General features: G+C 37.6%; 3 protein-coding genes across 5 annotated transcripts; all 3 read left to right on the top strand.

Annotated features, from left to right (window-relative positions):
• The first annotated feature begins 111 nt into the window (after positions 1-111).
• dus3l (dihydrouridine synthase 3-like (S. cerevisiae)) lies at positions 112-3753 on the top strand. The gene is made up of 14 exons (XM_033974744.2): positions 112-209; positions 476-740; positions 832-1183; positions 1283-1395; positions 1470-1511; positions 1594-1746; positions 1808-1924; positions 2023-2088; positions 2170-2280; positions 2365-2461; positions 2542-2617; positions 2704-2892; positions 3246-3374; positions 3464-3753. Exons 1-14 carry the CDS (start codon positions 127-129, stop codon positions 3534-3536), a joined length of 1866 nt encoding a protein of 621 aa, XP_033830635.1. The 5' UTR covers positions 112-126; the 3' UTR covers positions 3537-3753.
• A 465-nt stretch (positions 3754-4218) lies between these two features.
• On the top strand, positions 4219-8015 carry LOC117379077 (zona pellucida sperm-binding protein 4-like). The gene is made up of 11 exons (XM_055225481.1): positions 4219-4404; positions 4760-5029; positions 5090-5202; positions 5490-5682; positions 6081-6203; positions 6539-6708; positions 6872-6969; positions 7119-7258; positions 7376-7553; positions 7642-7771; positions 7851-8015. The coding sequence occupies exons 1-11, from the start codon at positions 4266-4268 to the stop codon at positions 8013-8015; spliced, it is 1719 nt and encodes a 572-aa protein (XP_055081456.1). The 5' UTR covers positions 4219-4265.
• Positions 8016-8477: 462 nt separating this feature from the next.
• cndp2 (carnosine dipeptidase 2) lies at positions 8478-13567 on the top strand. 3 transcript variants are annotated; one of them, XM_033974745.2, is made up of 12 exons: positions 8478-8599; positions 8884-9058; positions 9294-9437; positions 9508-9670; positions 10399-10487; positions 11207-11407; positions 11996-12080; positions 12160-12320; positions 12399-12563; positions 12743-12884; positions 13157-13304; positions 13385-13567. In XM_033974745.2, the coding sequence occupies exons 2-12, from the start codon at positions 8999-9001 to the stop codon at positions 13449-13451; spliced, it is 1425 nt and encodes a 474-aa protein (XP_033830636.1). In that variant the 5' UTR covers positions 8478-8599; positions 8884-8998; the 3' UTR covers positions 13452-13567. The 3 variants fall into 3 exon arrangements, with proteins under 3 accessions (XP_033830636.1, XP_055081364.1, XP_055081365.1); XM_055225389.1 differs by having other exon boundaries at positions 8527-8599; positions 8888-9058; XM_055225390.1 differs by having other exon boundaries at positions 8548-8599; positions 8925-9058.
• The last annotated feature ends 226 nt before the right edge of the window (positions 13568-13793 follow it).

Genomic DNA, 13793 nt, shown 5'->3' with positions numbered 1-13793 from the left:
TTACAGCTTGTTTTGTTATTGCTTGGTTAATGCTGTGCTCATTCAGTCAATTTTATGATTAAACACAAGTGGCTCTCATTAATCGAAGGTCTAAAATTGTGTATTATGTTCTTTAATTGAAGTAAAATGGAGGAAAAAACTGGAGAGGAATCTGCTGCAACAAATACAACAAATGCTGCTGTGAAGGGTGAAGCCTACATCAAACCACAGTAAGTATAACTATAACCAAAATATTACACACTAAATGTCACAAACTGGCAATGATGTCAGTGTTTTTGTTGCTTGTCAAGGGTCAAAGTAAACCTAAAAAGATGTGTCTTGTCAGCTGGATCATAAAGCAAACAACATTAGTCAAAGGCTTAAGAGCTCTACTCCCTATTGTACAGCCATCCCATACATCATCTTGCACAGAAGTGAATCATATAAGTCAAGTCTATATAGTCTTATATTAATACAATCATTCTCTGCTGTCTAGATTTTTAACCACTAAAGCTGCATTTCATGAGTTTGTTGATTCAAACTGGAAATCAAATGGCGCAAAAGGTGGCAATGAAGATTCAAATGAAGATACAGAGGCAACAACTGTGGAGGAGCCTGAAGCCAAGAAGCCCAAGTTGGATACAGATGATAATAAAAGTGAGAAACCAGATAAAAAACAGTGGCGTGGACAGAACAAGTCAAGACCTCACACTAAGCCTACCACGTATGATGAAAAACGTCTCTGTCTCTCTGTCCTTAAGGTATAAACTTTCAATAAATTGTATAATGCTTTATGACAGTTATTGCCTTTTAAATACTAATATAATTTATTCTTGGTTTATTTATGTAAAGGATGACAAACAATGCCACTATGGAGAAAAATGTCATTTCTACCATGATGTTGCAGAGTACATGAAGACCAAACCTGCTGATATTGGGGACAAGTGTTATCTCTATGACACCTTTGGAAAGTGCCCTTATACCCTATCTTGCCGCTTTGCCATGGCACACACCACAGCAGACTTTAAAACAATGGAAAAGACAGATCTAGTGAAAGAGTTTGAGGGAAGAAACGTTGTGAAGAATAGTTTGAGCAAAGATCTCCAAATTAGTCTCAGGAAGCGCTCAGTGAAATTCCCTAAATCAGATGAGTATCTTAAAGCCCTGGCCAAACAAAAGGAGAAGAGGGAACAACAAGAAAATGGTATAACTTTGTATTTTGTGTGTTATGTTTTTATTAAATAGTCTTTCATATAATTTCAACCTTATAAACTACTTTGCATGTTGTTTTGCTTTTTGACAGGAGCAAAAAATGCATCTCCAGATCCAGTTGAAGAGGTTCAGCAAGCACCCACAGAGATGGAATCTCAAGTAAATACAGACATTATCAGACTAAGACCATGTGAAAAGAAGCAGGTAAATTATAGTCTTCATTATGACCTGGGAATATGATGATAACGTTATAGCAAGCTTTGTAAATGTGTTTTAAGGTCGACTTCAAGGACAAACTCTACCTGGCACCTCTAACAACTGTATGTATCACCGTCTTTTCTATTTAGCCTACTGTCTGACCCCATCTTGGAGAAATATAATTGTTTCTCGTTCTTTCTTTAGTGTGGAAATTTGCCTTTCAGGCGCATTTGTAAGCGTTTTGGAGCTGACATCACGTGTGGAGAGATGGCCATGTGCACAAACCTGCTGCAGGGACAGCAGTCTGAGTGGGCTCTGCTAAAGAGGCATGAATGTGAAGATGTTTTTGGAGTTCAGGTGAGTTTTTTATGTAAATATTTCATAGTTTATTCTCAAACATATATATTTGTCCATGTAGTTGGAGGGTTGTTTCCCAGACACAATGACAAGATGCGCAGAGCTCATCAACAACAACATAGAGGTCGATTTTGTGGATATAAACTCTGGATGCCCCATTGATCTTGTTTACAAGAAGGTACAATTTGATATATAAATAATAACAATTAAAAAAAAAAAATGTACCCAATTTCTTTTTTTTTTTTCTTCTTTTGATATTGTCTCGGCTTTTGGTAGGGTGGCGGCTGTGGTCTGATGACACGAACCAGGAAATTTGAACAGATAATCAGGGGAATGAACTATGTGAGTAATATTTTTTTACGTATTATATTTCAAAATGGCGTATCAGTTGAAGTGTTAATGTATTTTCTGGGCTGTTGAAAGGCCCTAGATGTCCCTCTAACAGTAAAGATAAGAACTGGTGTTCAAGAGAAATGCAACATTGCTCATAAACTCATCCCAGAATTCAAGCAATGGGGCGTCTCTATGATCACAGTAAGTTTAATTGATTAAACTTTGTCATCATTACATCATTTGGGAAGATGAATATATAGCTGTCAACTACTAATATCCTCATAGCTACATGGTCGATCCAGAGAACAGCGCTACACAAAGTTGGCCGACTGGGACTACATCAGCAGCTGCGCGGAGCTAGCAAGCCCTATACCTCTTTTTGGTATGCCTGCTAGTCTTAGCAGTATTTGTGAAAAAGGTTGAATGCACTGAACCATTGGTTCTCTAATCGTGCAATTGTAGGTAATGGAGACATACTTTCCTATGAAGATGCCATGAAAGCAAGAGAGACAGGAGTTTCCGGAATCATGATAGCAAGGTTGGTAATTGAAATATTGTTTGTTTAAATGTTTTTGTCATTGTATTTTGTCTTTTTTATTAATTTCACCATTGTCTGGCTTATAGGGGAGCTCTAATTAAACCGTGGATCTTCACTGAGATCAAGGAGAGCAGGCATTGGGATATTTCATCCAGTGAGCGTTTGGACATCCTCAGGGACTTCTCGAACTACGGCCTGGAGCACTGGGGCTCAGACACCCGCGGAGTGGAGAAGACGCGCACCTTCATGTTAGAATGGCTCTCCTTTATGTGCAGGTAATATTGAATTGATTATTTTAGGTTAATTTTGAAGTATGAATTAACTTGTTATCGTACTTGATATTCTGATTTACCGTTCAACATAGAGGTAAAAAATTATGTCAAGATGTCCTAACTTCAGAATGATAATGTGCATTGTGTAGATGGTCAAATAATTCATTGTTGATACTTGAATAGTATTTCTATTGCTCATATCTTTATACAAATTAGCTACATTTAAATATGTATTTAAATATTAGGAAGTTACAGTGTAAAATAATCCAATATTACGGAATATGTTCTACAGCAATATAATGTTCTTGGTAGCAGTCTAGGTATGGACTGTAGTGTAACATTATGCCATGTTTTAGATATATTCCTGTTGGTCTATTGGAGCGAGTCCCTCAGAAAATCAATGAGCGACCTCCGTATTACATGGGACGGGACTATCTTGAGTCACTGATGGCAAGTCAAAACGTTGGAGACTGGGTTAGGATCAGGTATGGGAAAGAAAATGCAAAATTACCCTCTGTCAGAATTATTTGTAGTAAGTGATCAAAGATAATTTTTCTTATTTTTATATTTTCAGTGAAATGCTGCTTGGACCCGTTCCCAAAAATTTCAAGTTCCTTCCTAAACACAAAGCCAATGCCTACAAGTAACTAATCCTCCCACTTAAAAAAAAAAAAATATACTAGTTTATATTTTACTTGTGTGTTTTCAATTAAATGTTGATACTTAGTTAAATTAAAACATTGGGGCTATTAAACTATTAAGGCTATTGAATAGTCTGTTAATTTAAACATGGCTAAAAAAGAAACATTGATAGTTTATAAAGATGTTTGTGAATTCTACAATAAAGCCCTCTATTTGTTTTGCATCTGTGTGGTTAATTTCCATGTTAAAGAAACTAATGTACCTTGCATTGTATTTAATTACATTAATATTAAAGACCGCATAGACTTTTAATTTATAACTATAATCCACAGACAGATTAAAAAGTTGGTTTTGAAGACTCTGTAATAGGCTGATATGCCAGGTTCTACACCAAAATGTAAAAGGCAAAGATTCGTGAAATATACCAAAAAAAAGTTATGACCAGAACAAACTACTCTATTTAGCCTTGTTTAATAACACATCAAGTTTTCGGTTGGCACAGATGTGTGTATTATAAACCAAATATTTTCAAAATGAGACCTAACGGAACACACAATACATTTTTATGATATTTTCTCCCATGACAAATCTTGCCTAATAAGTGGGCACTACTTGGCAGCCACCAGGTGCAACTAATTACCTCCAGAGTTCCTTTATCTGGTGCGTTGCTGGTGCGTTGCTGGTGCTGCTCTTCACAGTTGGACAGCAGTAGGCTTTCCTCTGGCTCTGTCTCCATGGGTCTGAACAGGGTTGATTTTGTGCCGGTCCTCACGTGTGCTCTACTGCTGTTGGGTTTGGTCCAAGGATGGATGGAGATCACCAACCCACAGGACCTGAGAGACATTTTAGCCGGACGGTACTCCATTGACAAAGGTAATTGCCAATTAAATCTTTGCTTGTGGTATGCAGGCTATTCTAGTGCAACCAAATTTGCTGTAGTTTAATTTCTTGATTAGACTGGCTATGAGAAAAGACTTGCCTGTCTTATCTTTGGTCAAAACTTTTCAATTACAACTAGCCTTGAAGTATTGAAATTAAAGAGCACTGTTGTAAATGGTTGGATCAATATGAGGGACAAAATTTCACAAATGCTTACTGAATTTTGCCTATATAAAATATACAAGCCCTGTATTACAAGTACAGAATTAAAATGATCCCTAAGTGTGTAGATTTAATGATTACAAATACACAAACATCTATTAATGTTCTCTTTTATTTAATATTTTAGTTGAGCTTGATGTCCACCCGCAACTTCCCACTAAATTTGATGTTGATGAGGATGATGAAGATGAGGAAGAGGAGGAATATGGCGAAGATCTTTATGACAATGGTGAAGACGATGAAGACTTGGACTTTGAACTTTATGAAGCTCAAATTCCTGCTGCCCCAAAATTAGGCTCTGACAAAGAGGACCCCACTGGATTCCACTTTTCCTGCACAACAAATGCATTTGAGATCTCCTTGCCTAAAAAGGAAATGGATGAAGTTAAAGTTATTGGTATGTAAATGTTTTTTTTTGTTTTTTTTTGTTTTAATGATAATTGATTTCTTTTTCTAGGCTCAAAAGACTTGTTGAGTGTTCAAGACGCAGCAATGTCTTGTGGTTACAGTTTGAACAGGGAACAGGGGACCTTGACTGTGCCTTTTACTGGGTGCTTTGTCAAAATGGAGGTAGGTTAATGAAACCCAGTTGGACAGATGGTAGAAATGGCCAAAATTTTAAAAACTACATACAAAAAAATACTTGCCAGATGTTATTCTCCTGATTTTTAACATGTGAACTGTAGCTTGAAAATGTCTAAGCATTTATAAAACTAAGAAAATGTAATAACTCAAAAGGAAGATGGGTACAATGGGTCTTCCATTTTTGTGCCATTATAAAAGGCATATATATATGATTTTTTTTTTTTCTTCTATAAATTGATTGTATTCTATTGCTCTGACTTTTTAATTTCAAGAAAACAGACTATAGTCTACAGCTGCTTTTGGGTGAAGGGTCTAAAGTCCGAACTGCAACTTGTCCTGGACCCAAACCGGTTCAAAGTGGACCATCTCCTCGGTCTGGACCTGAAGTGCGCTGTCCATTCAGTACACCAGATGAAGTACATCCTATAGATCCGCTGCCAGCACCTTCTACAAAACTGATCCAAAGTAGGTTTGATTCAACTTCAACCATTTACTGCAAATGTAATGTTAGAAACTCTTATAAAAATTGGGTCCAAACAAAACACTTAAACATGTGCATTGTCATGTTGGGGCAAAACCAAAACACCTCCCAGGTTCACACTGTCTTTTTTTTTTTTTTTTTTTTTTTTATCTAATCAAGGATGTGATGATGCAAGTGTAACGGCACCCCCAGTTAGGACAACTTTGTAGATGACTTTAGCATAATAGCTGAAATTGCTTTAAAAAAAGACATTTATTGGTTTAGTAGAAGGGGAATGGTTTATTTGTGAATGAGGCTGGATAATGGGCTGGTGTCTAAGGTTTTGAATCACCAGCGTACTTGAACCTATGTTTTCTTAAATTTGTGTCTCTTCATATTTCAGACTGTGCCTTCCCAACTGTCGAGCGTGTGCCATGTGGTCCTTTAAGGATTAGTAAACTACAATGTAACTCCATGGGCTGCTGTTGGGATCAGGCGTCATCGTCCTGCTTTTACCCAATGGATGGTACAAGTCTATTCTATATGACACTAATGAAAGTAATGCTATATTGTGCATACAAATTAAATAAAAGTAGGAGGGTAATTTACTTGAGTGGGGAATTTGGCAAAGAATATGGTAAAAGTCAGACACAAAATACACGCTCAAGCCATCCCATTTGTAATTTGTGCAGATTTAGGTATGCAGGTAAGTTGTCTTTTCAGTTTAATTTGGGATGGGTTGTATCGATTTTGTTTTGAATACCATATGGTCCTAATGTGCATCCAATCTTATCAAATTTACCCGACACATGCATGTTCAAGATGACAAATGATGCTCTTGTTACAATCTTATCCCCTCAGAGTGCACAAACGACCACCACTTTGTGTTTTCCATCCACCACGACACTACCTCAGTCCGCCTAAACCCCTCCAGCCTGTTCATCCCTGGCACAAACTGTAAACCGGTCATCCTCACGGACACAGTTGCTGTCTTCAAGTTCAAATTCAACGAATGTGGCACACGAGCTTTTGTAAGTTGAAATGGCAACAAAGACTTTTACTAACTTTAGTTTGAGAAGTTGAACAATTTGTGGAACCATAACTTTTTAAAATTCTGTCAACTCTTGGCTTTGTTTGACTGTTGCTAATGAACTTTTTAATGCTTTTTTTTTTTTTTTTTTTTTAACTGATTAGACAGTTGGTGGGACCAATATTTATCTTGCTGAAGTGCAAAATGCTGTTGAGACTCTAAACCTAAAATATGGTGTGATTTCAAGAAGTACTAAATTGAGGTAAGGACATAAATTGAGGTTTTTTAAAACCCAAGCTCAATTTTGGCACTAAATATTGTACAAACACAAATGGGTATTTTATTTTGTGCAAAAAAAAGTTTTTTACCATTTGTTGAATAGCCCTTTACATTCTCTCCTTTTTGTTGTAGTTTCTTGATTGAGTGCCGCTACAGCACCTCTGATGGAACAGCTTTGGCCAGCACTGGATACATGGTGATAACTCCCATCTCCAAAGTGCCCCCTGTTATTTCCTCTGGACTCTATGGGGTTGAACTCAAAATGGCAAAAGGTTCATAACATTTTCAATATAATAAATCCATTCACTTCTAATTAGACAGTGACTGACTTGTAATTTTCACTGTACCTCCACTTGAATCACTGACATAGGATTTGTCTTGTTTTCTAGATGGGACTTACTCCTCTTTTTACCCCACATCCCATCAGCCACTGCGTCTCCTACTTGGTAAGCCAGTCTATCTCCAACTGAACTTACTGTCGCCAACTCCAAAAGCTGTCATTCTCGTCAACTATTGTATCGCATATCCCCGGTCTGCAACCAATGCTTTAGTGCTTGTTCATGAAGGGTAAGGGATTAGCCAAGCCAATTTCTAATCAAAGGTTTTTTTAATCTTCATTGGTAACTACAGTTTTTGTTTTTTTCCCCTCCCCTAGCTGTGCCAATCCTTATGATCCATACACTTCTGTCATGCGAAACAGAGACTTTGGAAAGAATGAAAGGCGGTTTGAGGTCAGAGCTTTTCAATTCATGGAACAAAACACAAACAAGTATCTAGATGAAGAGGTAAGCAATTATGTTCCTGAACATGCTTGCAAGTAGACATCATTTGCATTAGGGTTTTTTTTTTGTTTTTTTTTTGCAGATCTACTTCATGTGCTCTACAGAAGTTTGCTTTCCATTTGAAAAAACATGCAAGGAACAATGTTTTGATGGAGTGGTGGGTTTCAACTTGATATATGCAATCATTTCACCTACGTTTTTATTTATATTTTTCTTCTGTTTCCACCTCCACAGGTGCCCTGAATAGTGGAAGACCTTGTAATAAACAGTTTTTACTCTATACTGTGTTTGGGGTGTTCATTTGCCTAACTCATGACCCTCCTCCTCGCCTGGCTGATTTTGGGGTGGGGGGTGTAAACTCGCACAGCTAAAGCTGTAAATTTGCAGTAAAAAGTACTGCCTATGAGGTTGTGTTTTTTTTTTTTTTTTTTTTTTTTTTAAATGTATATAGCCTTGATTAAAACAGATCAAGTCTACTCATAATGTTATTTAATTCTTTGACCATAACAAAGATCGTAGGCCTTATATTTATCAAGATAATGGATCTATTAAAGATCCAATCAAATTTTTTTGAGACGCGTCGTTCCCATAATTCCTTGCGCTACGTCAACGCTCAAATGAGCCCGTTGCGTCTGCATTTTGTAGTTGAATGCTGCAGATTAAAATTATCCAAGTTTTTTTTTTTTTTTTTTTTTTTTACGGTTTTAATGAAACGCCCAAATATTAAAGTCTTGTCAGCTGCGTGAAGTTTTCACGGGACCCCTGTGAAAAACTGCCGGAAGTACGTCAACCTATTCAAGCAGTGTGTCATCTTCGCACTTGACTGAAATTGTAAGTTTAGACTGTCCTTTCTGCTTCATTTTAGACCTACTAGATTGTAGTTTGCTTTGTTTCGTCACATGTGCATCTGGTGTTGGAAGTCCTCTTGTTGTACAAAGCTAACTTAGCCATATAGATGTTAAAGCGTTTATCATCAATGAATACGCAGTTTGTTGGACTGAAACTGATTAATTGCTTTCCACTATTAGTCTACATACGTGATCCAAAAATAAAGCTAACCACACTAATGACAGCTCTCGCCATCTCTACGTACTGCTCTTGTCATTTGTGATCAGTCAGCAGGTTTACTAGAGGCGTGGTTTTTGTCCCATATAAGAAAACGCGAGTTAAGAGACGTCAGCCCCACCAACCACCGGTCTTCTGCTTGGGTGAACTTCAGCTTCTGCAAATATGGCTCACCTCCCTGCACTTTTTAAATATGTGGACGAGAACCAAGACGTCTATGTGAAGGTAAGATGAACTTTGAATGGCAATGTGCACGCTACAAGCTACTGTTTGCTGTTACTTCAAAAAAGAGCTTGAAAACTAAGAAGGCTTGTATCAGACAGAGAATCAAATGTCTTGAAACGTTAGCTTGAATGTTGTTGCACATCATTCTAGTCTAGACACATTTTCTATTCTTCAAAGGTGCCCGAAAATGGCATATTCTTGTACCTGATGTAGGTGTTATACATTGCTTCCCCAGCGTCTTGCAGACTGGGTTGCAGTTCAGACTGTGTCAGCTTGGCCAGAGAAGCGCGGAGAGATCAAGAAAATGATGGAAATGGCTGCAAAGGACATCGAGAAATTGGGGGGCACCGTGGAGCTGGTGGACGTTGGCAAGCAGAAGGTATATAAACTATAAGCATATACTACTACTGTGTTATGTTGGTAATAATTGCACTTTTGGGGCTATACAGCTACCCTCTGGAGAAGAAATCCCCCTGCCCCCCATTGTCCTGGGACATTTGGGGTCTGACCCACGCAAGAAGACGGTGTGCATCTATGGTCACCTTGATGTCCAACCAGCTGCTTTAGAGGATGGTTGGGACACAGAGCCTTTTACGCTGGTGGAGAAAGATGGTAAAAACACATTTTTACTTTTATTTTTGTTCATGTTCAAAATGGCCAAGAGCAGTTTTCAAATGAGTTTGTGGGTTTGCACATCAACTGCTGAATGAAATTGTTGTCCTGCCTTGGCACAGAAAGTGAAAGAATTTGAGCAAACCTATTGTTTTGACACTACCCCCAACATGACCAGGCAAGGCAGTTATGTTATAATTATAACTCAATTAAAATGTTTTTTGCATTTAGTTTTTTTTCAGGCTGTGTTTTCGGATATCTTCATTAGCTGCATATTTCCAAAGTCCATTCACTTACCCATACGCTAAAGGGTAGAGTCTGGATCTTATCTTCAAATGACACAGTTCAAGATTAATTTCCTGATGATTAGGGTTAAAATGACTTGAGTTTTAAAATGTAGTATCTGAGATTGTTGTCATGTGATTGGTTGCTGAATATGTCTTGATTTAATTGTAGAGACTAATCATTTTTTTGCAATTGTATCAAGTCTTGAGCTTTGTCATGATTTTGTGAGTCAGCTGACAGACTGCCACATCCTCTTTCAGTCTCTTTTTGTCTGTTCAGCTCCTGATTTCGCCACACTTTACAAACCACTTGTGACCAGTTAAATTTTTTTTTTTTTTTAGATTTCTATATCATAACTGCTGTATACATAATCAAATTGAAAGCTACAATATAAATGCATATATAATTCCGGAAACTAATATAATCTACACTTTGTTTTTTAGGAAAACTATATGGAAGAGGATCCACTGATGACAAAGGTCCTGTTTTGGCCTGGTTTAACTGCATTGAGGCTCATCAGAAGATCAAACAAGTAACGTCCTAATTTAAAAATGAATAATATCTACATCCCTGAACACCAGGCATGTTTTAAAAACATAGCACTAAACCAGGTGTGGTGTTATATTTTAGTAAAGCACAATGAGTCACTAATGAAATATTTATAGATGAATAAAATAGCAGTCAAACTGCTTTTGCTGGCATCATGGCATCTGATATCACTGAATTCACGAAACAAGAGTTCACGTAAATGAGCTCTATCTTTGCCGTGTTAGATATTTCAGTGTTAAGGTCCAGCTCTGATTTGGTGATTGCTGCTTGTTGATCACGTCAGTTTTCAGCACATAACGTGATCAAAGGTCTTCAGTATAATGTGGCCGTTGTAGAGAGTAAATGGTCTCTACAATCAATCATTAAACCAAGTGCTGTCACCTGTTTTCATCACCTGCATTCTTGCCTATGAAGACAGTCAAATGTAGGAACTGGTGGTGTTTTCATAGGCTCTTTTCTCAGATTGTCAGCTTGATTCACCATTGTTCATACAATAAAACAATTTCATCCTTCAGCTTTGAAGACTTCACCATAAACTGCTCAAGGAGTTTTTGCTTACAACTGTATCATAAACACAGACCATCACGTGCTCTGTATAAAACAATTTTTATTTCAAAAATACACTTCGCCATGTGTATATGTACCGATTACTGTGCTGCTTTAAATGTCTTAACAAGAGGCCTAATGATTTTTGTGTTACAGGAGCTTCCCATCAACATCAAATTCTGCTTTGAAGGAATGGAAGAGTCTGGGTCAGAGGGTCTGGATGAACTTGTGTTTTCAAGAAAAGACACTTTCTTCAAAGACGTTGACTATGTATGCATCTCTGACAACTACTGGCTGGGCAAGACCAAACCCTGCATCACCTACGGACTGAGAGGTCTCTGCTATTTCTTCCTTGAGGTATAATGCATACTTGATAATAAAGTGTTGAGAAATTTGGCCTTTTCCTCTCATGTTCGTTAGTTTCTGCTAAGACAAAGAATAACCTTGAAACGGAGATAAAGTTCAGAAAAGCATTTTTACACAGGCAGTAAAGGGCAATACTTGTACATGGAGTCTGTGCAACTGACATTCCCAGGCAGAGACTCGATGTTTACGCCTATACAATGAGTTTTTATACGCATACTATAGTGGGAGGCAACCATGGTTTAGACTTGGCGCCTCTTTGTTGGTGCGCAGGCCTCTTGGCACATTGCACAGTCTTATCAGGCTGTAACAAGCATCCTTGTTGTCTCTTGCGCTGATTGCTAACACATTTTGTTGGTTTAACCAGGGTGACAAGTCATTGCCCTGCTTAGTCATTTGATTAGATTTATAGATGTAGAATGTAGATTTATAGATTGATGCAGACATATGTTCAGGACATGTACAACATATTCTACATCTCACAGCTGTAATCAGACAGCTGGACAGATATGGGATAGTTAGTTTTAAAGAAGTATGCATTGCCTCCATTAAAGATAGACTATTTTAATTTTGTTGTTATAGGTGGAATGCAGTGAGAAGGACCTGCACTCTGGTGTGTTTGGTGGCTCTGTTCATGAGGCCATGACTGACCTAATCGCACTTATGGGTAATTATACAAAGATCCAACAATGACAGAAAATGTATTGAAGGGCAGTATTTGACAGTTTTGGTGTATCATTTTATAGGCTCCCTTGTTGATAAGAAAGGCAAGATTTTGATTCCTGGTATATATGATAATGTGGCCCCTCTGACAGAAGAAGAGAAAAAGCTCTATGAGAAAATAGATTTTGACCTAGGTGAATACTGCAAAGATGTTGGAGTCTGTCAGTTGTTGCATGATACAAAAGTGAGTAAACTAACATAGTGAAACAAAAGAACAATGCATTACAGCAATATGACTACATCATTTACATTTTTACAATAGGAGGAAATCCTCATGCATCGCTGGAGGTACCCATCCCTGTCGCTCCATGGGATAGAGGGAGCTTTTGCTGAAACTGGAGCAAAGACCGTCATCCCACGAAAGGTTATCGGGAAATTCTCCATCCGCCTCGTCCCAGACATGGATCCCACAGTTGTTGAGAAACAGGTAAATTAAAGACTACAATAGTTTAGTTCGGAGGACAGGCAAAGACATATACAGCTCTATTCTTCCTACTAGTAAATACAAGCTAATTAAAAAAGAAAAAAAATCTTTGTATAAATTGATGGAAGAACCTTTTTAAAATAGTACACTTATCCTGCCTGTATCTTATTTATTCTCTCTAGGTGATCTCCTACCTGGAGAAGCAGTTTGCAGAGCGAGGAACTCCCAATAAGCTGAAGGTACACTTGGGCCATGGAGCCAAAGCATGGGTGTCTGACTTCAACCACCCACACTTCATGGCCGGACGAAAGGCCATGAAGACAGGTACGGACTAAAGTATCAGAGTGTAAACATGTTTTTGTAAAAGAGAAGTGTCTTACCACAGACTGAAAAGTTTTGGTTCACAGTGACGACACAAAGCTTTTATGTCAAAATGAAAGTGAAAGAAAAATGGATTGAATAACATTAGTTTGCAGAGATATTAAGACTTTCCAAAGTAAACAGTTGAGCTTTGCCACCTGGGTTACCTTTACCATAGTTAGAAGAGCACTGGTATAACATTAATATTAAGTGATATTGTCTGTGTTGTACGTTAGTATTTGGAGTGGAGCCTGACCTGACTCGTGAAGGAGGAAGTATTCCAGTCACACTGACATTTCAGGAAGCGACTGGCCGCAATGTGATGCTGCTTCCAGTTGGGTCCTCAGACGATGGCGCCCATTCCCAAAATGAGAAAATAAACAGGTAAAAGCAATAGACAAACAATATGTGAATTTTAAGGTGTCATTCTTACTGGTCTTTTTTTTTTTTTTTTTTTTTTACAGATCTAACTATATCGAAGGGACCAAGATGCTGGGGGCCTACTTCCATGAAGTTTCTCAATTGGAATAAAAATGTTTAATTTCATCCCCTGAATCATTGCCATATCCAAAACAAATTACACTACAGTATCCCCTGTCCAGTTGTAAATGGTGCAGAACCATTAGAATAAAAGTATTTTTACTTATCTTTGTATTGCATTTGGTTTTCAAAGTCTTGGGTTTCTAAACAGTAATAAAGCTCAGTTGTCTGGCAATGGTGAATGACTCAATTTTGTTACTTAACTAAAAGTACAGATACAGAGGCAAATAGTTACTCAAGTAAAAGTACCACATGAAAAAATCTACTTGAGTAAAGGTAATTAACTATCAGTTTAAAATGTACTTTTAGAGTGAAAAGTAAGTATATTTGATG

Source organism: Periophthalmus magnuspinnatus, chromosome 11, assembly GCF_009829125.3.
Source record: "Periophthalmus magnuspinnatus isolate fPerMag1 chromosome 11, fPerMag1.2.pri, whole genome shotgun sequence".
Classification (NCBI taxonomy): Eukaryota; Metazoa; Chordata; class Actinopteri; order Gobiiformes; family Gobiidae; genus Periophthalmus; species Periophthalmus magnuspinnatus.
The sequence above is the reverse complement of the archived record's forward strand: the minus strand, read 5'-3'. Positions and strand labels throughout refer to the sequence as shown.